This window comes from Piliocolobus tephrosceles, chromosome 14 (genome assembly GCF_002776525.5).
Source record: "Piliocolobus tephrosceles isolate RC106 chromosome 14, ASM277652v3, whole genome shotgun sequence".
NCBI lineage: Eukaryota > Metazoa > Chordata > Mammalia > Primates > Cercopithecidae > Piliocolobus > Piliocolobus tephrosceles.
The window spans coordinates 75,253,052-75,280,978 of NC_045447.1; the positions used below are offsets into that span (position 1 = coordinate 75,253,052).

The window sequence follows — 27,927 nt, forward strand, 5'->3', positions numbered from 1 at the left end:
AGGGAGGGAGGAAAGGAGGGAGGGAGGGAGGGAGGGAGGGAGGGAGGGAGGGAGGGAGGGAAAGGGAAAGAGAGAATGAACAAATTTCATTAAAAGACAAATGCTTAAAACAAAAATACTAACACTGTGGAGTATAGTACATGAAGAAGTAAAATGTAAGATAAGACCAAAAATCAAAGGGAAGTGCTAATGAAGTTATACTGTTTTAAGATTTTCACATTGTTCATGAAGTAGGATATTATTTGAAGGCAGAGTGTGCTCATTCAAAAATGCAAATTGTAATTTTTGGCAACCACTTATAACAAAGGCCTCTAAATATTTCCCAGTAATGAATTCTAAGAAACAAAAGCTCACAATCAAAACTAAAAAAAAAAAACACAAGAAATATAGTTCTATCTGCAAAAAATACTAGTGGAATTAGATGCAAAATGATCTAAGCCACAAAATGTAAAATACATAGAGTAGACCCATGAACAACATTAGTTTGAACTGCATGGGGCCATTTACACATAGACTCTGCCACCCTGAGACAGCTGGGCCAACCCCTCCTCCTCTTCCTTTACAGCCTACTCAACATGAAGGTAACAAGGATGAAGACCTTTATGATGATCCACTCTACTTAATGAATAGTAAATATATTTTCTCTTCCTTATGATTTTCTTAATAACATTTTCTTTTCTCTAGCTTATGTTATTGTAAAAATACAGTATATAATAAATATAACATATAAACTGTGTGTTAATTGTGTTGTATCAATAAGACTTCCAGTAAACAGTAAGCTATTAGTAGTTAGGTATTGCGGGAGTCCAAAGTTATATGCAGATTTTCAACTGCATTGGGGGTCAGCACCGCTAACCCCCATGTTGGTCAAGAGTTAGCTGTATTTTAGTAAGTTTTTAAAACAAACAAGTATATTAAAAATTAAAAAAAGACTCTAAATGACAAATTATATTTCTAGAAATCAACCAAATAGAATTCTAGGAACAAAAAAAGAACACTGAAATTAGAAATATACATAATATTTTGAATAGCAAGTTACTCCTAAGAACAGAATTAGAGAGCAGAAAGACAGAACTGAATAACCAAAAACTCATACCAAAAACTATTCAATAACGGTATTCAAAATGTCCAGATCCAACTGAATAGAGTATGTCTTTATGTGTATGTCCCTGACTCATAAAAATACATTCCAATTGATTTACAGACCTAAATGTAAAAACAGAACAGACCTATAAAAGTATTATAAGAAAATATAGGTAAATATACTGATGAAGTTAGGATAAATATGGTTTCTTAATAAGATATTTAAAAGACAAAAGATACATATCAAAATTTAAAAATCATAAAGAATAAAATACAACATAATTGACACAAAATAACATAAAAATATTCCCAATATAAACATCAAAAATTGTTTTCTGGAAAATATTTTTTAAAGCCCACAGTTACAAAAAAATATGTAACAAATTCAATGACTCTTCATTGCCAGCCAGTAAGCACACGAAAAGAAAACCAACCTCAAGAATAAAGAAAACGAAAAAGGAAAAGAATGAGATCTACCCTTACATTTTAAAATCAGAATATATCTAGTTTGGGGGCATGTAAGTTGCTATGATGGTTTTGGAGAAGAATTTAACATTGTCCATTAAAATTTAAATGCACAGAAATAACGACTCAGCAGGTTGACTTCTTGTAATCTACCCTAAACATTTAAATCTATGGAGAAGGACTATATAATGATTATAATTTCATTTCTGTTTATAATGGAGAAAACAGTTACTTCTGGTGGGAACTGGAATTATCAGAAGCCTAAATTTTATTTGTAATGTCAAATTTTTATAATTAGCTTGAAATTTCAAACAGTAATGAAAACAACATGGTAAATCCATAACCACTGGGATACCAAGAATTAAAAAAAGGAGTATGAAGGAAAACACTAAGGCAAGTTAAATACATTGTGATACCATTTGGGTCCCTTACAGCAAGCCATAACACTAGATTGTAATATATAGAAAAGAGTTGAAAGCCCAATTGACAAAACAGCTTAAGTAGTTTTCTGTAAAAAATGAAATTTGAGATTTTGAGAGTGTTGGAAATGGTAGACTTTCCTGATAATATCTAGTTCCTTTGTATTAAAGAAAGCAAACTCACAGACACACATAAAAAGAAATTAAACCTTTTGACAAGAAACGTGTAATTTAAACTTAGTGTGACTGCGGGTATTTATATCATTTTTTTCTATTTTCTTTTAATTAGATGAAAATTTAAAACAGGCACCTGTGATCTCTTCTAGACTCTTTCAGTGTACTGTAACTTCTTTCCAATCTAACCTATGGCGATATCAAAACTGTTCATCCTTACAGAACAAAATAAATAAATAAAATCAAAGAGTCTGTGCTCATTGCCAGCCTTGTTTTATGTTTAATGAGCATGCCTTTTCTAGGAACAATAACACCCAGTGTAAAATGACTCACTATTACAAAGATTTGGATATACTGCTAGTCAGCCAATGTTCCCTAAAACAAAACAAAACATATATATACTAAAATGCCTGTTGTAACATGATTACTCTATAAGGCAGCTGTTATTTCTGCCTCCAAAGAACAGCATTTAAAAAGCCATTCTGCTGTATATTTTTTTCCTCAGGGTGGCTAAAAGATGAATGAAAAAATATAAAATCTGATCATATTCTGAACAGTTTTGTACTTTTCCTGATGAGGTCCCTTTTGCTCACCTAACACCACTGACAAAATCCCCTTTTAACAATGCCAGGTATTTTTAAAATTTCGTTTCATAAAAAATCACCACTGAGGTGAACAGTTAGTACAGCAATTCATAACGTGGAACGATTTCTTTATGGCTCAGTTATTAAACCATGGAAAAGAGTATTATCATCAAAATGCTGACACAACATTAACAATGGTGAGAACGGCATTGTTATAATATGACTATCACAGTTGTTCATTATTTGCAGCCGAGGGAAATCATGTTCCAATGTCTCTTCTATAAAACATCAGTTAAAGAAATGCCAATACCAACATTCTCAAGCTGTGTTGTAGGAAGCTCTCATTTTAGCTAGCATATCCATAAGTGCCACTAAAGCCAATTTTCAGTGCCGTAGAAAAATAATTAGATTGAAGTACCCCCACAAACACACCCTCATTTATCTGACATGTTCATAACAGAAACGCAAAACCATAAAATAGGGTTGTCTGAGCTGGGAAAACAAAGAGTAATTAATCACATTAGCAGAAAACCCATGCTGATCAGCAAGACATGGGAGAACCATTTCTGGATATGTGGCTCATTATCAGGGCTGGAGGGAGGACAGGCTCTCTCATCAAAGGACAGAGCTGGTATGAGTTCTGAGTGATTATAAAATTGAATGACAAGTGTCCTGCAGTACCTTTTAAATGGAAATTCCATAAATTTGGAAATCCAAAATTCACCTCTAATGAATTCTGTACTAGCAAATAAGTTCTCTCACTTAGTGAAAACATTCATTCATTAATTCAACAAATATTAATCATCACGATGTGCTCTAGACCCTGAGCAACAGCAGTGAATGACAAAGATCCTGCCCTCACAGTTGACCTATACGGGGGGGGTGCAGACAAATCTTTTAAGTGAAGTAGGCTTGTATTCAAACCAACTGAAAATATTGAGAAAGTTATAATATACAAATTGAATTTTCATTCAGTATTTTTTGCATTCTAGAAATTTAGTTTTTCTTCATCTAATTTACAACACTAACCAAGTAAACTTACTACATTTTATCTATTTAAATATCATCAGACAACAATTTACAGAAGAACAGAAAATCATGTTCTGTTTGTTTCAAAATACATTTTTTTTCTGGATTTATCCTCCTAATGGCATTGCTTACAATGTTATGAAAATTAATTTGAGATGTTCAGAGCACCGCTCTGGTAGCTATGTTACAAACCAGACACATATTAAGTGGCAAGAAGCATGAATAATTTAAGACTGGTCAGAAGTACTCTACATGGAGCTTACTACATTTACATAATAGTATTTCCAGGATCCTGAGCAAAGTACTCTAAGATGAACACACATCTTAACTTTGTTAACATTATACAACATTTGGTTTTCAAATAAAAACCCAGCTGGCTTATTCTTTCTTCCCAGCATGACCACTGACAACAAACAGCAAAGTACCTGACTTCAAATACCTAGAAATAAATGTAACCAAGAAGGTGAAAGACCCCTATAAGAGAAACTACAAAAAAAATGAAGAAAGAAACTGAAGGGGGTACCAATAAATGGGAAAACATCCCAAGCTCATGGATTGGAAGAATTAACATTGTTACAATGACAGTATTACCCAAGGCAATCTACAGATTCAATGCAATCTCTATCAAAACACCAATGACACTCTTCACAGAAATAGAAAAAAATAACCCTAACATTTGTATGGAACCACAAATGATCCCAAATAGCCAAAGCAGTCTTAAGCAAATATCAAAGCTAGAGGCATCACACTACCAGACATCAAAATATACTACAAAGCTGCAGTAACCCACAACAGCATGGAACTGGCATAAAAACAGATGCATACATCAAGGGAAAATAATAGAGAGCCCAGAAATTAACCCAAATATCTACAGTCATATGATTGTTGACAAAGGTGCCATGAACACTCGTTAGGGAATTGACAGTTTCTTCAATGAATACTGCTGGAATAATTGGATATCCACATGCAGAAGAATGAAACTAGACTCCCACTTCTCACCCTATACAAAATCAACTTAAAATGAATCAAAGACCTAACCTAAGATCTGAAACAATCAAACTATGAGAAGAAAACATAAGGGACATAAGGGAAACACTTCAGGACATTGGTCTGGGAAATGATTTTATGAATAAAACCTCAAAAGCAAAAGCAACAAAAGCAAAAATAAACAAATGGGATATATCAAACTAAAAAGCTTCTGCATAGCAAAAGAAACAATAGAGTGAAAAGGAAAAACTACAGAATCGGAAAAAATATTTGCAAACTACTCATCTGAAAAAGAGGATTAATATCTGGAATACACAAGGAATTCAAACATCTCAACAGCAAAAAAAAAAAAAAAAAATTTAAGAATGGGCAAATAGCCAGGCACGGTGGCCCATGCCTATAATCCTAGCACTTTGAGAGGCCAAGGTGGGCAGATCACTTGAGCCCAAGAGTTCAAGACCAGCCTGGGCAACATGGCAAAATCTCATCTCTACTAAAAATACAAAAACTTAGCTGGGTGTGGTAGCATGTGCCTGTAGTCCCAGCTACTTGGGAAGCAAAGGTGGGAGGATCACATGAGCTCAGGAAGTCGAGAATACAGTGAGCTGAGAAAGCACCAATGAACTCCAGCCTGGACTATGGAAGTGAGACCCTGTCTCAAAAACAAACAAACAAAAACAAAGAAACAAAGAACGGGCAAATGATCTGAACATACATTTCACAAAACACATACAAATGGAAAACAAAAAAAAAGGGTAAACTTCACCAGGGAAATGTAAATCAAAACCGGAATGAGTTATCCTTTCACCCCAGTTAGAATGTGCATTATTAAAATGACAAAAAGTAACAAATACTGGTGAGGACGTGGAGAAACGGGAACTCTTATCACTGCTGGTGGCAACATAAACTAGTAAAGCCACCATGGAGAACAGTATGAAGCTTCTTCAAAAAACTACAAATAGAACTACCACATGATATAGCAATACCACTACTGGGAATTTATCCAAAGGAAAAGAAATCATTATATTAAAGAGACATATATGCCCCCTCTATATTTACTGTAGCACTGTTGAAAAATAGCTAAGATATGGAATCAACCTAGGTATCCAACGAGAGATGAATAAAGAAGATGTGGCATATATACACCATGGAATACTATTCAGCCATAAAAAGAATGAAATCCTGTCATTTGCAACAACATGGAAGGAACTGGAAGACGTTAAGTGAAATAAGCCAGAAACAGAAAATTAAACACTGCATATTCTCACTCATATGTGGATGCTGAAACAAGTTGATCCCCTAGAAATAAAAAGTAAAACAAGATACTAGAGGCTGAGAAGGATAGACAGAAAGGAGGAATTGGGAAAGATGTGTTAAAAGATAAAAAATTAGAGCTAGATAGGACTAAGTTCTATAATTCTGTGTTCTACACCACCGTAGGATGACTATAGCTAACAATAATATACAATTTCAAATAGCTAGAAGGAGGTATTGTATGTTCCCAACGTCAATAAATAATAAATGTTTGAGATGATGGATATGTTAATTGCCCTGATCACTTTACACTGTATGTACTGAAACACCACTGTGTACCCCATGAATATGTACAATTATGTCAATTTAAAAAAACAATTTTTTTAAAAAAGCAACAATCAGATTGAGAGACCAACTGATGCTCCACCACCAAAAAAAAAAAAAAAAGTACATGATTTCTTCATCATGTCACTGGATTAATTTTTGCCACTCAAGAGAAATGCCTGCACTGCAGTTTTTCCACACTCATCCTGGGGATCTCTCTGCTCATTGCAAAAGAGATGTGCCTTGCAGCCCAGTGACCTCCAGGCATGCACAGCCTGGGGTGTAATACAGTATGTTAGGCTCCCTATAATGTCACTCATTATTCTTCTTGACTTTACTTGTGCTCTCTAGTTGAAGCACTAAAGATTAATGAGGCATTTGTTCTCAATCAAGAAGCTATTTATGAATACAGTTCCACTTACAGTAAGCTATCTAGGCTTCTTTTTATTTCTCTCCATTACAGAGCAGAGGTAGGGGGTGTTATTGAGCAAAAGAACGAGGCAAGAACAGAGAAAAATGATTTGTGACTTTTTAGCCACTAAGCACTTCCCTAACAGGATGGCTTCCACATCATAGCTATGCTGTCAGGATAACTGATATCCTCTTATGTGCTCTTCTGTTTGGTTAAAGTGAAATAATTATTACCAGCATGGCCTTTGCAGGCCAAGGTTTAAGTCTGCAGCTATTCAGAATAATTTGCCACCTCAGGAGGCAAGAGGTAATTTTGAAGCTAAATATATTAGCTCAAATGACAGAGCAGAGTCCTGTCCAGTGGTTTAGGAGATACCACAATGGGGAAGAATAAGATAGCAAAGCAACCACTTGGCTACCCGCCCAATGGTGAATGTCCTGCCTTTGACAAGAACTGGGCCTTTCTTTTTCCACTAGTTTTATTTTGTATAAAGATCAAAGTCAGCCATGCAGGCTGACAGCATCTCATCACCTGGTCTTGGCAGTATCCCGTGGAATCTTAAAAAAAAAAAAAAAAAAATCCAGCATAAAACAGATCAGAGGGAACAGTGATGCCACCATGACCTCTCAAGGCCATAAGCCAATCTGATCTCAAAATCAATTGCTCTGATCTACAAAGCCACTTCAGAGCTCTTCGAAAAAGAAAAATGTCAACGCTGTTGTCAGTGGGAAATTGAATTCAAGACATTATCCAGTTCTGGGAAAAGTCCTCTAGGCAGAACCTAGAGTACATATGAAAAGGAAAAGAACCTGCTCATCCAACCAATAATGCTAATTATACTACATTAAGCAGAAAACCAGTAACACTAAAAGTTAGTGCTGGCTTTATTTTCAATGTAAACAAAAACTAGTCAAAAAAACTTGTTGAGGATTAGGTCAGTGGTTTGGCCTTCTTTTCCCTCCAAAAACAAAAGCTGAGCAGAGGCGGCAAGGCCTGGGAATGAGATGGCCTGGCATCCTGGCTCTCAAAGCACACACAAGGGTGATCCTGGGCAAAGGAATCACAACTCTAAAACCCTCTGGTTCATTAGCTGTAAAACCAGGCTTCTGAGATAGACGAAGAATTCCTTAGCCTTTATCAGTATCACGTTCTATGGAAATAAAGAAAAGTCTATCCCTGCGAGTTATATTAGCCTACATGAAAATCCATAGTTATTCTGAATACATAGTTCCAAAGTCCGAAAATGAAACTACTTTCTCTAAAACAGAAGATTCCAAGAGACAAATGTTTGGTAATTTCTAATATCAATTATCAGCATCATTATTTTTATTTGGGAGGTTGGACAGGGGTAATAAACATTGTGTTCTGGAATAAAAGTAACATAATCCTCAACCATACAAATTTTCTTTAAGTCTAATAATCTCTACCCTAAGCAAACTCTTGCTTTAGACAGGACAGAAAGCTGCCTTCAGATTCAACTGAGTGGAGTTAGGGTTGCTTCTTACGAGATGTGCCTCCATCTGTAGGAATTAGGCTCAATTTACTGGACTCATTTTCAAACAGTGGCGGGAGTCAAAGATTCTACCTAACATTCTTTCACCACCTGCCTAATATCATGGAAAAGTAAATATAGAGTCATAGGGGTTGTAGCTTCATGGTTCTCAAAGATGTTAAGAGTTACCAGTTTTCTAAGACATGAATTATCTTTACCTGAGACTTAACGTTGGAAATTAGACTAAGGTATACTCCAAAGTTCCAGAGGTCTGATAAATATTTTTAACAAGTCACTTAGAATCTCTAGCTAACAAAATTTAGCAATACTAGGGGGTGGGATTTATGAAGACCACTACACCTCAGATAGTTCTGGAAGTTAATTCTATAACTATGATTTATGCAGATAAATGACTTCACTTTGGTTCAGAAGACAAAACAGCCATGTGCAGCACTGAAGGGCATTAGTGGCAATCATTACTTAATATGCAGATGCCATTTACTTATAAACAAGCAATATTTTTTATATATATACACACAAACCCATATATAAAATATTGGTGGCTGTTTATATATACGTATATGTATGTGTATATATGTATATATAAACAGCCACCAAAATAGTTTCTTTAAATCACTCCAACTGTATATTCCATTCTTTGTAAGTAGAAAAGGAAAGCTAATCCCAATTGATCATCAAGGTATAATTTGCTTATATCTAATTGTTACTACAATTTAAAGAAAAAACCAGGCCAGGCGCAATGGCTCACGCCTGTAATCCCAGCACTTTGGGAGGCCAAGACAGGCAGACCACCCGAGGTCAGGAGTTTGAGACCAGCCTGACTAACCCAGTGAAACCCTGTCTCTACTAAAAATGCAAAAATTACCTGAGCATGGGGGTGTGCACCTGTAATCCCAGCTACTTGGGAGGCTGAGACAAGAGAACCACTTGAACCCGGGAGGTAGAGGTTGCAATGAACCAAGATCACACCACTACACTCCAGCCCGGGCAACTGAGCGACACTCCGTCTCAAAAAATAAACAAGTAAAATAAAGAACACAATGAACACATGTGGGGACAAGGTGGAAACCCATTTCATGTATGGGTTTTGATTTCTTAAAACCATTTTGGGAAAAAGAAAAAGAATGTTTGCTATATGTATATAACAAATACAACTTTATGATTCTGCAGAGTAAAATAAACACCTTTCACTAAATAATAAATGTGTATAATTACCTAGTTTATGCATTCCATTATGTGGAATGAGAATTCTAACCTATAAAGTACTCTTATATTTTTCATTACAAAATCTAGGTTTTGACAGCATGGCAATAGTCATCCCAAACTATAATGGTATAACGGGAAGCTGCTTTTGTGTTGTACTATATTACTACCAAGCATAAATATTCGAATTCTCCTGAATTAAGTGTAAAGGTATATATTGAAATAAAATAGAATTTAAAATATAAAGTACATTGCATCAAAGCAGATAGGGTTACATAGGCCTTAAAATAACTTTTTATTAAACTTTATTTTTTATAGCAACTTTAGGTTCATAGCAGAATTGAAGGGTACAGAAACTTCCCAATTACCTCTTGCCCGCACACATACATAGTTTCCATCATTACCAACATCCCCCACCAGAGTAGCACATTTGTTACAACTGATGAACCTACACTGACACATCATCACCCAGAACCCAGTTTACTTTAGGATTCACTCTTGGTGTTATACATTCTATGGGTTGGACAAAAGTATAATGACATATACTTACCATTATACTCTCATACACCGCATTTTCATAGACGAATGATGTATAATGATGAAAATGTAAAATGACATGTAATTAGTCATCTGGTCAGTATTTATCAGTGTCACATGTTATTCTTATATATTTCTCTTACCCATCACCCCTAGGTTAAAAAGTGCATAAGTAAATTTAGTTTTATTTAAGGTCCCTAATTTTTAAGACAAACTAATTAAAGCAAAATAGAAATACAAAGCAAGCCAGAATAAAAAAATTCTAGGGCCAAAAAGAATCCTGGCTGAAGATCTCTGACAAAGCCAAACCTTCTCATTATGTTACTTTTACATCTTCCTTCAATTTTGATTGTGTTATCTAGATTATAGGCATATTGGCTACTGTATTTACCCTGCCTAATCTTCAAGAATTCTTTCAGGTAACAAAAAAGCTCCCTAGAAGTACATAGCACAAATGATATTTTATTTTGGAGTTTTTCAAACTGTCAATAAACAATGACAGCATACGCTTAATGCTGCCATGTACAGAAGCCAGGCAACTCATGATTGGTGAAAGTCATAAAACGGGGTTGGATGTTACATTCTGTGACTTTCTATGATGTTATATTATCCATCTTCAAATGCAGTTTTCATTCATACTTGTGGCACTCTAACAAAATCCCACAGCCCTCAGTCCCCGAAAGGTCCCAGAAGAAACATCCAAATTTCCTGGACAGAAACATCTACCAAATGCTATACTATCCCCCAAATTAAAAAAGGATCTTACACACATTCCTTTTTAATTTGTTAATTTATTTTTATACTAATTTTATTTTTATATTTATTTACCTTTTAGAATTTTATAATTTAAATTCTTCAGAAGATCACACAGAAAATTCTCTTTTGAATTGAAATTACCTTTCAATACTCTACAGAAGATTAGGACTTGGATTATAATTTACTGGAACAGAGGTAAATATTTAGGTTATCACCATATTCCAGGCATTTAACTAACATCCTCCTTCATAATTAAAAGTATATCCCTACAGTAGTGTTCATGTATTTAACAGAAATACTCAGCCTCAACAATTTTCACTGTAGGCAGAAAACAAAAAATGGTGGGGGGAAACCCAGAAAGAAAGCACTCCAAACTCTACATTTTTATGCTGAGCATATTAGCATTACATTTTAAATTAGCAATAGCCTGCAGTAGAAACTGATGCACAGATTAGACACAAACTGTAGAAACTTAAGTCAAAAGTAATGAGAGGATTTTGGAGACAGGGCAGAACAAGATGGCCAAACAGAAGGCTCCACCAATCATCCCCTCCTGCAGGGACACCAAATTTAACAACTATCTATATAAAAAAAGTATCTTCGTAAGAACCAAAAATCAGGTGAGCACCCACAGTACCTGGTTTTTAACTTCCTATCACTGAAAGAGGCACTGAAGAGGGTAGGAAAGACAGTCTTGAATCACCAACACCACCCCTCCGTTATCCCCTGGCAATGGTCACACGGCATGGGAGAGCACAGAAATTGTAAGACAGTGCATTGAATTCAGTGCTGCCCAGTCACAACAGAAAGCAAACCCAGCTGAACTGACCTGATGCCTGCCCACAGAAGGAATATTAAACCAGCCCAAGCCAGAGGGAAATCACACCTCCCAGTGATCAAACTTCAGTTCCAGGAAGCCTCTCCACCATGGGCTAGAGTACTCTGGGGTGCTAAATAAACACGAAAGGCAGTCTAGGCCACAAGGTCTGCAACTCCTAGGCGAGTCATGGTGCTGGACTGGGCTCAGAGATGCTGGACATTCAACTTACTGAGACACTAATCGAGGCAGCTGAAGAAGTACTTGTGTCACCTCCAACCTCAATTTCAGGCAATAGACCTCATGAAAAGAGATCCCTTCCTTCTGCTTGAGGAGAGGAAAAGAGAGAGTAAAAAGGATTTTGCCTTGCATCTTGGATACCAGCTCACCCACTATAGGACAGGGCACTGGTCAGAGTCATGAAGCCTCCACTGCAGGCCCTAGCTCCTGGACGTTTCCAGACACATCCTTGGCCAGAAGGGAATTCAGTGCCTTGAAGCCAAAACAGACCTCATATTGGCAAGACCCATCATGTGCTAACTAAAAAGCCCTTCAGCCCTGAATAACCAGCAGTGATACCCAGGTGGTACCCCATGAGCCTTGGGTGAGACTCTGAGACTTGCTAACTTTAGTTGAAAGTCAGCACATTCCCAAGCAATGGTGGCCACAGGGAGAGATTCTTTCTGACAAGAAAAGTACGGGGGAAAGTAAAGAGGACTTTCTCTTGCACCTTAGGTACCAGCTTGGCCACAGGAATTGGAGTACCAAGCAGGATCTTGGGGTCCTCAATTCCAGACCTTGGCTCTTAGACAGCATTTCTTCACCAGTCCTGGGCTAGCGGGAAGCCCAGTGCCCTGAAGGTTGAGTCCCGGCTGGCACTATTCACCACAAACTGACTTAAGAGCCCTAGGGCCTTAACTGAACATTGGTGGTAGGCTGACAGTACTCCCCATGGGCCTGTAGTAGTGGTGGTCATGGGCTGAGGCTCCTCTGCCAGTAGAAATGGGAAAGAAAGATGGGAAGTACTGTGCCTTCTGGTTTGACTGCCAGCACAGCTGAAGGACAACAGAACACCACGAACACGTCTAAGGTTTTTCACTTCAGTCTCTGGCTCCTGGATGGTACTTCAGTACCCACCTAGGCCCAAAAGAACTCATCATCATGAAGGGCAGGACACAAGCCTAGCCAGCTTCACCATCTGCTGACTGTAGTGCCCCAGGACCTTGAGCAAACCTAGTACCTGGTAGCCAAGCAGTGGTTACAGTGGGCCAGCGTTAGGTGAGACCTAATGCTGTGCTTGCTTCAGTTCTAAACCGGCACAGTCCTAGAGGTGGTAGCCACAGGGAGTCTTCTGTCACCCTGCCTACAGCTCCACATGGCTCAGAACAGAGAGACTCCATTTTTTGGAAAAAAGTAAGGGAAGAGAACAAAAGTCTCTGCCTGGTGATTCAGAAAATTCCTCTGGATTTTATCCAAGAACATGAAGACAGTACCTCTACAAGTCTGCAAGAACGATAGTGTTTCTGAGCTCGGGGTGTCTGCTAATGCAGATACAGCTTAGATCACAATGCTCAAGTCCCTTCAAATACCTGGAAAGCCTTCCCAAGGAGAATGGGTACAAACCAACCTAGGCTTGGAAGACTACAGTAAATATCTAACTCCTCAGTGCATAGACAGATGAACATCCATAAGCATCAAGATAATTCAGGAAAACACGATCTCACCAAGTAAACTACATAAGGCACCAGGGGCCAGTCCTGGAGACACAGATATGTGACCTCTCAAAGAATTCAAACTAACTGTTCTGAGTAAACTCAAAGAAATTCAACATAACACAAGGAAGGAATTCAAAATTACATCAGATAAATTTAACAAAGAGATTGAAATAATTAAAAAAGAATCAAGTAGAAATTCTGAGTTGAAAAATGCTACTGACATTGAAGAAAGCATCAAAGTTTTATAAGGACAGAATTGATCAAGCAGAAGAAAGAACTAGTGAACTTGAAGACGGGTTATTTGAAAATACACAGTCAGAGGAGACAAAAGAAGAAAGAATAAAAACCAATGAACCACACCTACAGGATCAAGAAAGTCTCAAAAGGGCAAATCTAAGAGTTACTGGCCTTAAAGCTGAGGCAGAAAAACAGATAAGGGTAGAAAGTTGGTTAAGAGGAATAATAACAGAGAACTTCCCAAACCTAGGAATGATATCAATGTCAAAGTACAAGAAGGTTACAGAATACCAAGCAGATCTAACTCAAAGAAGACTATCTCAAGGCATTTAATAATCAAACTCCCAAAGGTCAAGGGGAAAAAAATGATCCTAAAAGCAGCAAGAGAAAAGAAAAAAATAACATTCAATGGAGCTCCAAGTATGTCCGTCTGGCAGCAGATTTTTCAGTGAAAACCTAACAGGCCAGGAGAGAGTGTCATGACATATTTAAAGTGCTGAAAGAAAAAAAAAAACATTTATCCTAAAACAGTATAACTGGTGAAAATATCCTCCGAACGTGAAGGAGAAATAAAGACTTTGCCATACAAACAAAACCTGAGGGATTTCATAAACATCAGACCTGTTCTACAATAAATGCTAAAGGGAATTTTTCTTTTTCTTTCTTTTTTTTTTTTTTTTTTTTTCTGAGATGGAGTCTCACACTATCACCCAGGCTGCAGTGCAGTGGTGCGATCTCAGCTCAATGCAACCTTCATCTCCTGGGTTCAAGCAATTCTCCTGCCTCAGCCCCACAGGTAGCTGGGATTACAGGTGCCCACCAAAACACCCAGCTAATTTTTTGTATTTTTAGTAGAGATGGGGTTGTGCCACATTGTCCAGGATGGTCTCCAACTCCTGAGCTCAAGCGATCAGCCTACCTCAGCCTTCCAAAGTGCTGGGATTACAGGCATGAGCCACCGTGCCCAGCCTGCGAGTTTTTCAATCAGAAAGAAAAGAAGGTTGATGAGTAATAAGAAATCAACTGAAGGTACAAAACTCACTGGTAATAGTAAGTACACAGAAACATGCAGCACATTATAAACACTGTAAATGTAGTATATAAAATACTCTGATCTTAAGGAGAAAGACTAAAAGATGAACCAATCAAAAATAATAATGACAACTTTTCAAGACATAGAAATTATAATGAGATATAAACAGAGACAACAAAAAGTTGAAAAACAAGGAGCTAAAGTGTAGAGCTTTTATTGGTTTTATTTTTGCTTCTGTGTGTTTTTGTCTATGCAGTGTTAAGTGGTTATCAGTTTAAAATAATAGGTTGTAAGACAGTATTTGCAAGACTCATCATAACCTCAAATCAAAAACCATATAACATATACCTAAAAAATAAAAAGGAAGAAATTAAATCATACCACAAGATAAAATCACCTTCAATAAAAGGAAGAAATGAAGGAATGAAGAAAAGAAGACCACAAAACAAGCAAGACAAACAATATAATGGCAGAACATATCCCTACTTCTCAGTAACAATGGAAATGCACTAGACTCTCAAATCAAAAGACACAGAGTGGCTCTGAATGGATAAAAAAACAAATAACAAGACCCAATGATCTGCTGTCTACAAGAAACGCACTTCACTTATAAAGACACACATAGACTGAAAATAAGCAGATGAAAAAAAGATATTCCATGGCAACAAAAGCAAAAAAGAGCTGGAATAGCTACACTAGTATCAGAAAAAAAAGATTCCAACACAAAAACTCTAAGAAGAGACAAATAACGTCACTATATTATAATAATACAGAGCTTAACTGAGTAAGAGAATATAACAATTATAAATATATATGCATTCAACAGTGGAGCACCTAGATACATGAAGAAAATATTAGAGATAAAAAGAGAGAGAGACTCCAATACAGTAACAGCTGGAGACATCAACACACCACATTCAGCAATGGACAGATCCTCCAGATAGAAAAGTAACAAAGAAATATCACACTTAATCTACACTACAGACCAAATGGACCTAACAGATATTTACAGAACACTTCATACATAGGTCACAAGATACACATTCTTTTCCGCTGCACACAGATCATTCTCAAAGATAGGTCATGTTAGGTCACAAAACATGTCTTCAAACATTCAAAAAACAGTGAAATAATATCAAGCATCTTCTTTGGCCATAGTGGAATAAACATAGAAATCAATGACAAAAAGAACTTTGGAAGACGTACAAACTCATGGAAATTAAACAATATGCTAAACGACCAGTGAGTCTGTGTAGAAACTAAGAAGGAAATTGAAAACTTTCTTGAAACAAATGATAACAGAAACACAACATATAAAATCTATGGGATACATCGAAAACAGTACTAAGAGGAATGTTTACAGCTGTAAGAGCTTATACAAAAAAAGAAAAACTTCAAATAAACAACCTAACAATGCATCTTAAAAAACTAGAAAAGCAAGAGTAAACTAAACACAAAATTAGAAGAAAAACAATAATAAAGATCAGAGTAGAAATAAATGAATTTGAAATGAGAATACAACAGATCAACAAAATAAAAAGATGTTTTTTAAAAAGAAAGAAAAACAAAACTGACAAACCTCTACCCAGACTAAGAAAAAAGGAGAGAAGATCCAAATAATTATAATCAGAGATGAAAAAGGAGACATTACAACTGATACTACAGAAATTCAAAGGATCACTAGTAAACTACTAGGAGCAACTATATGCCAATAAATGGGAAAATCTAGAAGAAATGAGTAAATTCCTAGAAATATTCAACCTACTAAGACTGAACCACAAAGAAATCCAAAACCCAAACAGACCAATAACAAGTAACGAGATCAAAGCCATAATAAAAAGGTCTCCCAGTAACGAAAAGCCTAGGACCCAATGGCTTCACTGCTGAATTCTACCAAACATTTAAATAAGAATATCAATCCTACTTAAACTCTTTCAAAAAGTAGAGGAGGAGGGAAAACTTCCAAGCTCACTCTGTGAGGCCAGAATTACCCTGATACCAAAACCAGAAAAATGAAACATCAAAAAAAGAAAACAACAGCCAACAGCCCTGATGAACACTGATGCAGAAATCTTCAACAAAATACTAGCAAACCAAATTCAACAACACGTTAAAAAGATCATTCATCATGACCAAGTGGGATTTATCCCAGAAATACAAGGATGATTCAATATATGCAAATCAATACATCATATCATTAGAATGAAGAAGAAAAACCATATGATCATCACAATTGAGGCTGAAAAAGCATTTGATAAAGTCCAACATCCCTTCATGAAAACCCTCAAAAAACTGGGTACAGAAAGTACATACCTCAACACAATAAAAGCCATATATGACCAACTCACAGCTAGTATCATTTTAAATGGTGAAACATTAAAAGCCTTTTCTCTAAGACCTGGAACGAGACAAGGATTCCTACTTTCAATGCTGTTATTCAACACAGTACTGGAAATCCTAGCCAGCGCAATCAGACAAAAAAAGAAAAGAAATAAAGGGTTTGCAAATTGGAAAGGAAGAATTCAAATTATCCTTGTTTGCAGATGATATAATCTTGTACTTGAAAAAACTTGAAGACTCCGAAAAACTACTAGAACTGATAAATTCAGTAAAGGTGCAGATAATCAACATATAAAAATCAGAGCATTTCTATATACCGAGACAGTGAACAATCTAAAAGAGAAATCAAGATAGTAATCCTATTGACAGTAGCTACAAAGAAAAGTAAATATCTAGGATTTAACTTGACCAGAGAAGTGAAAGATCTCTACAATGAAAACTATAAAACACTGATGCAAAAAATTGAAGAGGAAACAAAAAATGGAAAGATAATCCATGTTCATGAACTGGAAGAATCAATACTGTTAAAATGTCCATACTACCCAAAGCTATCTAAAGATTCAATATAATCCCTATCAAAATACTAAAGACATTCTTCTCAGAAATAGAAAAAAAGAAATCCTAAAATTTATATGGAATCACAAAAGATCTATAACAGGCAAAACTATCCTAGGCAAAAAGAACAAAATGAAAGAATCATATTACCTAACTTGAAATTATAATACAGAGCTGTAATAACCAAAATGACATGGTAAAGGCACAAAAATAGCCACTTAGATCAGTGGAAGAGAATAGAGAATCCAGAGATAAATCCATACATCTATAGTAAACTCATTTTCAACAAAGATGACAAGAATATACATTGGGAAAAGGACATTCTCTTCAATAAATGATGCTGGGAAAATGAGATATTTATATGCAAATGAATGAAACTTGACCCCTATCTCTTCCCATATACAAAAATCAAATCAAAATGGATTACAGACTTAAATCTAAGATTTCAAACTATGAAACTACTAACAGAAAAATTTGGGAAAACTCTCTGGAATACTGGTCTGGGCAAAAATTTCTTGAGTAATACTCCACAAACACAGGCAACAAAGTAAAAATGGATAAATGGGATCACATCAAGTTTAAAAGCTTCTGCACAGCAAAGAAAAACACAAAGTGAAAAGACAACCCACAGAAAGAGAGAAAATATTTGCAAACAACCCATCTGACAAAGGAGTAATAACTAGAATATAAAAGGAGCTCAAACACTATAGGAAAAATACCTAATAATCTGATTTTTAAAATGGGCAAAAGATCTGAATTGACATTTCTCAAAAGAAAATATACGAATGACAGGCCGGGCGCGGTGGCTCATGCCTGTAATACCAGCACTTTGGGAGGCGGAGCAAGGTAGATCAACAGAGGTCAGGAGTTCGAGACCAGCCTGGCCAACATGGTGAAACCCCATCTCTACTAAAAATACAAAACTTAGCTGGGCGTGGTGGCATGCACCTGTAATCCCAGCTACTCAAGAGGCTGATGCAGGAGAATTGCTGGAACCCGGGAGGCAGAGGTTGCAGTGAGCTGGGATTGTACCACTACACTGCAGCCTGGGCCATAGAGCAAGACTCTGTCTCAAAAAAAAAAAAAAAAAAAAAAAATATATATATATATATATATATATACACACACACACATATGACAAACAGGTATATGAAAAGGTGCTCAACCATTGACATTCTTCACAAAATTAGAAAAAACTAACTGAACACATGAAGCTAGAGACTAGGAGGATGGTTACCAGAGGCTAGCAAGGGTAGTAGGGATGGGGGAAATGGAAATGGTTAATGGGTACAAAAAAAACCCAGAAAATGAAAACACTTAATATTTGCTACACAATAAGGTAACTACAGTCAAAAACAATTTAATTGTACATTTTAAAGTAACGCAATGAGTATAACTGGATTGTTTGTAACACAAAGCATAAATGTTTGAAATGACGTATACCCCATTTAATCTGATGTGGTTATTATGTATTGCATGCCTGTATCAAAATATCTCATGTAACCCATAAATACATATACCTATGACATACCCAAAAAAATTACAAATAAAAATATTTTTTAAAAAGTAGTGAGATGTATATGAAAAGTCAAAATAATGAGACGCAGATACTAATATCGGAGTATTGACTTTTGATACCTAAAATCTGGATTTGGTAATGTTTGGAATGTGCTCTAAACTGATTATACAAAAAAGGAGGAAAAATTGCTCCAAAAAGAATTATATACATAGACCAAAAAGGGCTTCAATCAAACAAAGCTGAAAATGAAATAATAAAGCTGGTTTATAAGCCGTAAGTCAAACGCTATAGCTGTCAGATAGTTGTGTCTATTTATTTGGGTAATACCGAAATAGGGTAAGGCAGGGACTCAAAGCGATGACAAATAATTAGAATTATGAAATATATAAACCGTATCCAAGGATTGACAGTTACTTGTGGAGTTCTTTGTATCATTTCATTTCAGTTGAGGATGGGCATACAGCCATAATCTTAGAATCCAAATTAGGGTACAATAAAAAAATTGTAACTAATCTCTCCTCAAGCATATGCAATTGAAGCTGCAATACACATTTTGGTTTTTATTTTAATGGACGTGAATGGAAGAGTAAGAAAACGGGAGCACAATGAATCAGAGTGAGGTCTGAAGCTAATCTTTAGAAATGGTGAGGACACAGAAAGTCACAGAGAAAGATCCAGCCTATGTCACTATGATCTCCATCTTCCTAATTTGAGCCCAGAGTGACATCTAGTCTTTAGAATTGGAAAATAAAAAGAGAGCTGATCTATGATTATTGACTCCAGCCATGCATACACCCTCCACTTTCTTTTTTGCCCAGGCTGAAGTTGAAAAAATTACGACATTTTAACATGAATTTATTTATTTATGTCTGGGAATGGGTGAAATAATAAGATGTCTTTGATTCTAAAATATTAACTCTATGATATAGTATTCTTATAGTCTCTCTTTTTAAAAAGAATCTTTAAAAAATAGAACTACCACATATAATTCTCATATTCCTCATAAAAAATGAACATGAGGTGTTCAACAGCACTTACCATAAAAGAAAACACCAATAGAACAATTACATTTGTTGTATAATCATGTGTCTCAAACTAAATATGCTATAGGAATATTTTACATTCCTGATGAATAACCTTACCTTCACAAGGCAGGTTTCTTTAAAAAAATTCCAGGAAATTAGGAATGACAGTTAGTGAACTACAGGCCACCAATGAAATACCATCTGGCTTCAGCTGCACTATTTGATTTCCATGAGCTCCTTTAGAGCCCTTTATTTACAAGGAGGCTAGGGCTCCTCTGGAGTGTAAAGCTGAAGATATGAGATTGATTGCTGAAAAAGTCAGTTTTAAGGATACTTTTAAAACGCAATCATTGCAGCCACAAAATTTAAAGAAATCATACTTAAGTGTTTAGTAAAAATTAATATTGCAACACTCACTGCCACACTAAATCAGAGGGTTAAAGTCAGAATATCAATACTGTCAGTTACTTTTCTACAATACTTAAACTTCATTCAACTATTTTTCAACAGAAATAGGAATGGAGCTTCATAGAAAAAGTACACTCAAATGGATACGCTGAAAAAACAATTGGAATCCACTGTGAATTCAGGTCATTTACAGGTAGAAATAAATCATGTAGGTCTAAAAATCATTGTAATGTTATATTCAAGAGTTCCCAGTTCAACTGTAAATTGATAGAGATTTACATAGTTTCAATATTAAAATACAAATGGCAAGATTGTATTTTGAGGGGACAAGGAGTTAAAATTAATAGAAAGATGCTTTAAATCTATTCCAAAGAGTGATTAATCGTAGTATTTTCTGTATGAAACATGCTACATGAAAACAGCATAATCAATCAGAACAGCTTTAGAATCAGGGTGAGTGGCCTAGACCTGGCCCTGGGTCTGCCATGCAAAGGACAATGGTACCTTGGACAACAGGACTGCTCAGTGTGTGAGCACAGGAGCCAGGCAGTAACTGTGGATGGAACAGAGAACTCTTAATGCCTTGGTGAGCTGATTACATAATCTCTAATTTCTAAATTTATGATTCAGGGCAAAGGAGAGAGCATCACTGGCCAAATTGATTCTGCAATACTTTATGGTGGCTCATGTACCAGGAATAGGACCTATATAATAAATTAGAGCTTGATATATTTATATAGTCAAGATTAGAAGCAGGACTTCCTGGCTGTGTTAAATACGTCTTACATTTATTAACATAATAATCACATGAAAGGAAAATACGGTCATGTGTCACATAAACACATTTTGGTCAAAGATGGACTGCATACATGACAGTAGTCCCATAAGATTGTAAGGCTGTTTTTCTTTTGTACCTTTTCTATGTTTAGGTACACAAATACTTACCACTGTGTTACAACTGCCTACACTACTCAGGACAGTAGTAGCAATAGGCTACATCGTAATACCAGGACTTTGGGAGTGTGTAGCGGGCTATACCATCCAGGTTTGTGTCAGTATACTGTATTATGTTCACCCAATGACAAAATTGCCCAACGATGCATTACTCAGAATGTATCCCTGTCATTAAGTAATGCATAACTGGACCAAAATGTTTTCTGGGCCCACTGATGTAGTGACTTCTTAAATGGGAGATAAAACCTCTAACATTAAATATACCAGATTATTCAGACCATAAAGAGTGTCCATATTTTTATCTCTTCTTTCACTCCCCAAAGTGAATGCCAGCAATAAAATCATCCAGAAAGACACCCCTCTCAGACTTACTGAGAACTAAATATACACAGTCATGACAAAAATTTTCATCATGTAAGGCATATTCTTTATATTGTCATTCAGGTTTTTAACTTCAGTTGCAAGGAAGTGTAATTCTCTGTCATTAGAGATCATTGAGGAATAAAGTAAATGCTGCTATTACAGCTGAAATCATCAAACTGAGCACCTGCTCTGAGATCATGAGTGAGGGATACACTGCTGTGGTCTGATTGTTCTTCACTTTCAAGAATGTTCTGATTCCTTTTGAAAGACAATTTTTAGGAAAAATTAAGGTAAAACTTAATTAAATGGCAACAAAGTTGATATAGATTGTTGGAATTAAAATCAAAGATTCGAAGTAAGCTAAATTTTTATATTATTATTATTTTCTTCTGCTCCAAAAAAACTGCAGGAACGTAGTAAGGTAAATTTTTAACAAGGTCTTTAGGAAAAACAATTTAGGTCAAGTCAATTCTTTGTCTCTAAATGGGGGATCATTTGTTATTAAATGTTCTGTCTAAAATTCACAGCAATGCCTAGTACAGACCAGAAACTCTAAAATGTAATAAGGTATAATGTAAGGATGAGTAAGTGGGGAAAGACCTTATGCTAGTTGAAAAGTTGGATATGACATCAGGCCCACTGGCTGATGCCTATAACCCCAGCATTTCAGGAGACCAAAGTGAGAGGATCACTTGAGCCCAGGAGTTTGAGAACAGCCTGGGCAACATAGTGAGACCTTGTCTCTACAAAAGAACTAAAAAATTAGCCAGGTATAGTGGCGCACGCCTGTAGTCCCAGCTACCCAGGAGGCTGAGGTGGGAAGATCACTTGAGCCCAGGAGTTCGAGACTGCGGTGAGCCATAATTGCACCACTGCACTCCAGTCTGGATGACAGAGTGAGACCCTGTCTCAAAGAAAGAAAAATAAATGTTGGATATGAACATGGTTTCTTCAGGGGTCACTGAGGATCCCCTACCATGTTACTTGAAATACTTTTCAAGTATTGCAAAATAGGGATGGACAAGAAAATGAAGCAAAATTCTGAAGCCTTGAAAACGTAAATGTGGACATGATAAACTGACAGTCCCTGCAGGTTCCTAAGTAGAGGACTGACACCAGAAATTTACCTAATAGTTGGGCACGGTGGCTCATGGCTGCAATCCTAGCATTTTGGGAGGCCGAGGCAGGTGGATCACCTGAGGTCAGGAGTTCAAGACCAGCCTGACCAACAAGGTGAAACCCTGTCTCTATTAAAAATACAAAAATTAGCGAGGCATGGTGGCAGGTGCCTGTAGTCCCAGATACTCAGGAGGCTGAGGCAGGAGAGTTGCTTAACCTGGGAGGCAGAGGTTGCAATGAGCTGATATCACGCCACTGCGCTCCAGCCTGGGCAACGGAGTGAGACTCCATCTCAAAAAAAAAAAAAAAAGGACCAGGAGCGGTGGCTCCCTCCTGTAATCCCAGCACTTTGGGAGGCCGAGGCGAGCAGATCATGAGGTCAGGAGATCAAGAACATCCTGGTTAACACATTGAAACCCTGTCTCTACTAAAAATACAAAAAATTAGCCAGGTGTGGTGGCGGGTGCCTGTATCTCAGCTACTTGGGAGGCTGAGGCAGGAGAATGGTGTGAACCTGAAAGGCGGAGCTTGCAGTGAGACAAGATCTCGCCACTGTGCTCCAGCCTGGGCGACAGAGTGAGACTAAGTCTCAAAAAAAAAAAGAAAAGAAATTTACCTAATATTTCTACAATGGATATAGAACCACCAGGTAAGATGCTTTTGAGAGGGAAGACTAGAAACACAAGGAAATGTGGAATTGCATCTATAAGCACCTGAGCAATCTTATCTTTTCATTAGACTCAAATGTGACCACTGTGGGTGGGCTGGGAAGAAAGATTAAGCAATACTAAAATAAGCCACTTACTGCTGTCCACGCATTTCTTTTGCACCGGGCACACAGCCATCCATCGCAGATCTCATGAGAAGGAATACCATAACAACCTATAAAATAATAGTATGTATCCATGCATTAGGTCTTTTTCACCTTTAAAATATTGCAGATCTCAGTACTGAAACAAATAAAAATGGAACACTAGCCTACCATACTGTCTTGATTCTCACTGTATAGAACAAAACATAAGCAAGGTGAATGTGAGTCTTATTGATAACTAACACAATAGTTATAGAAAATACTTATGGAACGTCTTGAATGGGTAATAAAATTTTAAAATGTCAAGTCTACTAATTTGTTCATGCACAGACATCTCAAAATAAGTTGCAATCCATGGGGCAAAGTTTAAGGAAATGTTAAAAATAATACAATAAATACATTGTGATCTAATATTATTAAAATAATTTAAATTTTGAAGTAATTTTAAATTACTTCAAAAATTAAGTCTAACTACCTTCAACCTCAATGATAAGGCAAATGCTACAAATTCAGAGTTAGCAATGAAGGAATATTTTCAATTCAATTTGTCTATTCAGCTCATGCCTGACCCAAAATAACTATCTAAGGTGATGGCTGATTATGCAAATATACATAGCAATTACATGGCATTAAGGAACACATGTCACTCTGACTTCTTGAGATAAGAGAATTTTGAAATATTTAAATGAGTAATTTTTAATATTTCCGATATTAAAACCCCCTCCTTATAAGAGGGTTAAGATTTAATGAGTAATTTTTGAAAATTTCTGTAACATCTGAGATGGAAACAAAATAACAGAAATGTAATTTCCCGAGGAAAAAACCTATCATGGTTAACCATGTCCATGAAGTAATGAGTTAAAGCATATGTGTATAAAATAGTATGGTTACACTACATAGCTGCTACATTCAGGAATCAGATTATATCCCAATAATAGGTATACACAAAATAGTGCTTTACCTAGTGTATACACATAACAATGTAAGGTGTGTATATGCGTGTGTGTGTGTGTGTGTGTTACAAATTGCCTTCAATACAAAAACAAGATGGCTATTACATTTCAAGCAGATACTGTTTAAATCCTTTAAGTAGATAGTATCTAATTAATCAATAAATGATAAATGATGAAGCTGTTTCAACCCTAATATAAAGCAATTATTACTCTGAGGTAAATACAGAAGATAATATCTATATTATAAACCATTCTAACTACATTGACAGAGGACAGGCCATACCTAAGTGAGTTACTAGAATATGTGATTTGGTAAGATCTGGAATACTAAAATGCCTTAAAATACAGTTGTAGTATATGAGATCCCTTTTACATGTTTCATAGGATTTACATGGCAGATCAATAAATGTTTACCACTTATCCAACTGTCAAAAATAATAAATTGAGATAGGTGTGGAGACTATCTCAGTCCAGGGGTAAAACAACTGTAATGACTGTTCTCCCCTGGAAGGCAATAGAGATTTCCACCCTTACGAATGAAAAAAAGTTAACTCAATACAACAATTCTCAGAATAACCAAAGGAACGTCCATTTCTCTTTTAAAAGTCACAAAGAAAAACAGTCTTCAACAATATCAGACTTTCAAATTAAGTTTTTATAAACTAGATCTTAAAGTAAGTAAAATTCAAGCATGTGAAAGGAACCCCATGATGACTCCTCACCTGGACCGCAAACAAACAAACCAACAAAAAAAAAACCCAGACCTGCTCTCCACTGATACTACATGAAAGTGGTGAAAAAAGGATGAATATACTAACTCATACTTTTACTAGAAGAAATGTGAAAAAGAATGATATCAACCATGAAGAATGCCAATAGTCCATGCAACAGATCTGACAGGTTCCAAAAAAGTGAGAAATAAAGATGATGTGAAATGCTGAAAAGCCAGTGATTGATGAATTATAGATCCATTTACTTGCATGAACCCGTACGCAGCACTTTGCACAGGAAATCAGAAGACTTGTTCCATCTTCTTCAAGGAAGGCATTGGGTGGAGAATATTCTATATTTTCTTCACTATAAATAAAACACATCTCTGGTATAAGGGGCTTAGTCTTTCCTTCCAACGTAATGACTTCATCTAATTTTGTCTCCCATCTAGCATCATTTTCTTCATTGCTGCTATCTGGCTGAAAAACACAACGTTTCCACATGAGTGAAAAACATGGAAAAGAGCTCATCATTCTAGTCACTCAAATCCACTAACTCCTGTTCCAGACACTAACTTCTAACTTTTGTTCTTCCTGTTGTTCTCCTTGATCAAACTACTAGTTTTTTGGTTTTTTTTTTTTTTTTTTAATCAACATTCCACCTCAGACTCCCACCCAAAAGCTAATCTGCAGGAACAGGACAATATTCTATTATGTCTGTTCATATAAGAAAGTGACTGCCTACTCAAATTGTGTCTTCCCAAAATTAGTTCATAGAAAGCATCAATTCTTTTGCTTCTTCATATGCACTAGAGTTAACAGATCTGTTTTCATTTATTGAAGAATCATATTTTGCTACACTTGAAGGAGTGTACAATGACCCCAGGTTTAATCTGTGCAGCAGCAGTATTAGGAGAGGCTTTAAGATTTTTTGCCTCATCACAGTATTTGAAAGCAAGAGAGAGAGAACTGGCACATGTCACTAAATAAGAAAGGATAATGTATCAAACAAAACTATCACCTCACAACAAAAGATAGAAAAAACATTTAGTATTTACTTTAAAGTATAAGTAATGAATTACCTCACAGATTTTATATTATTTAATGTTTTACACTGTATTATTTTATATTAAATCTCCACAAATCTTATGATTTTAGTTTGAATTTTTTCATTATTGAGACATATACAGATTATAATGGAGAAATAAGAATCAATAAGTAGTTAAAACCCAGAAATTTAATGACTAAAGGAAGAGAAAAATAATGTTTATCACTCACCAGTGCCACATTAAAAAACATGAAGGGAATAAATTATTTCCTCAGTACAAAGGTCTGAAAATGTGAGATACCACACATTTTCTTGCTCTGAAATGTCTGAACAGAACAGTTTATTTTTATAAAGAACTCTAAGACAGACATAATCTTGAATAAAATATTTGTTTCTATAAATAAAAATATAACCCAAAACATAATGTTCATGTCAATACACTTCATAATATACTGTACCTTAAAATGAACCACATAGTTCCACCCTTACAAGATTCCTAAAGATCATTTCAACTGTTTGAGTGCTGAGGACTGTGACCCTCCATTAGCTGAGGTGCTATCAGTATAATATCTATGGAATGATGCTGAAAACAACATCAAGCACAGCCAGCTGATGAGGATGAACTGGAAAATTTAGTTTCTAGTGAGTCTTGGCTGTGTCTTTTGCATGTTCCACATGGAAAGGTGAAAAGAGACACTTAAAATTTGGACCTAGGGCTGACATTTCCATTATTTGAGAATGACATTTTCAAACAACAACAACAAAAAACAGAGATAAACTTAAAGTTCTATCTTTGAAAGTTTCTACTATTTGTAAGCTTTAAGTTGTGTTTCTTGGTAAAAAGAGGTAGAAAAGCTGAAAGTAACTCCCCCATGAAATAAGATACTCAGAAAAGATTTGGGAGACCAAAGTGGAAGGATCGTTTGAGGCCAGGAGCTCAAGACTAGCCTAGGCAACATAGTAAGACCAACTCGCCAGAAAAATTAAAAAATAAATTTAAAACATTAGGCAGGTATGGTGGCTCATACCTATAGTCCTAGCTACTGTGGAAGCTGAGGCAGAAGGATCGCTTGAGCCAGAGTACAAGCCTACGTGGAGTCAACACTATGCCACTGCACTTCAGCCTGGGCAACAGAGCACGACCCCACCTCAAAAGTATTTTCAGAAAAGTGTCCCCCAAGGAGGATGTAGAAAGTGTTTGTGGTTCTATGAAAGCCATCAGCTACCTAAGGATGTCTTCCTTCTTATGTGCAAAGGAATCACACAACAATTTACAGTGATCTTGTGGTATGTGGTCACACGGAAAGCAGAGCAATGAAGGCAACTCTGACAGCAGCCCCCCTTTACCTTATGATATGGCATGAGCAGAGTGCAGATGGCACAGTGTGGCTTCATCCTGGCCACTGTTGCATTATACTCTTGCTCAGCTGCGAAGTTAGGGGACTTCGTCTGCCAAAGGTGGATGAGAGGCTTCGCCCAAGACTCTGTTTCTTCCACTTCCTCCTCAATGGACAGAACCTCAGGCAATTCTTAAGGAAGAAGGCAGGAAAATATCGTGAGCACGGGAACCAGGGAAAACA

The 27,927-nt window shown here is 36.3% G+C and overlaps 1 protein-coding gene across 10 annotated transcripts in view; it reads right to left on the reverse strand.

Annotated features, from left to right (window-relative positions):
* KDM4C (lysine demethylase 4C) overlaps positions 1 to 27,927 on the reverse strand; it is a 432,363-nt gene that overhangs the window by 133,476 nt on the left and 270,960 nt on the right. For all 10 annotated transcript variants that reach the window (XR_002731803.2, XR_002731804.2, XR_002731805.2 and 7 more), the window contains exons 13-15: positions 27,695 to 27,876; positions 25,566 to 25,779; positions 23,631 to 23,707 (exon numbers count right to left, since the gene is read on the reverse strand). Coding sequence is in view for 7 of the 10 variants with exons in the window: in XM_023213146.2 (XP_023068914.1) it covers positions 23,631 to 23,707; positions 25,566 to 25,779; positions 27,695 to 27,876 (473 nt within the window). In the remaining 3 variants the exon portion in view is untranslated. The remainder of the gene's footprint in view (positions 1 to 23,630; positions 23,708 to 25,565; positions 25,780 to 27,694; positions 27,877 to 27,927) is intronic.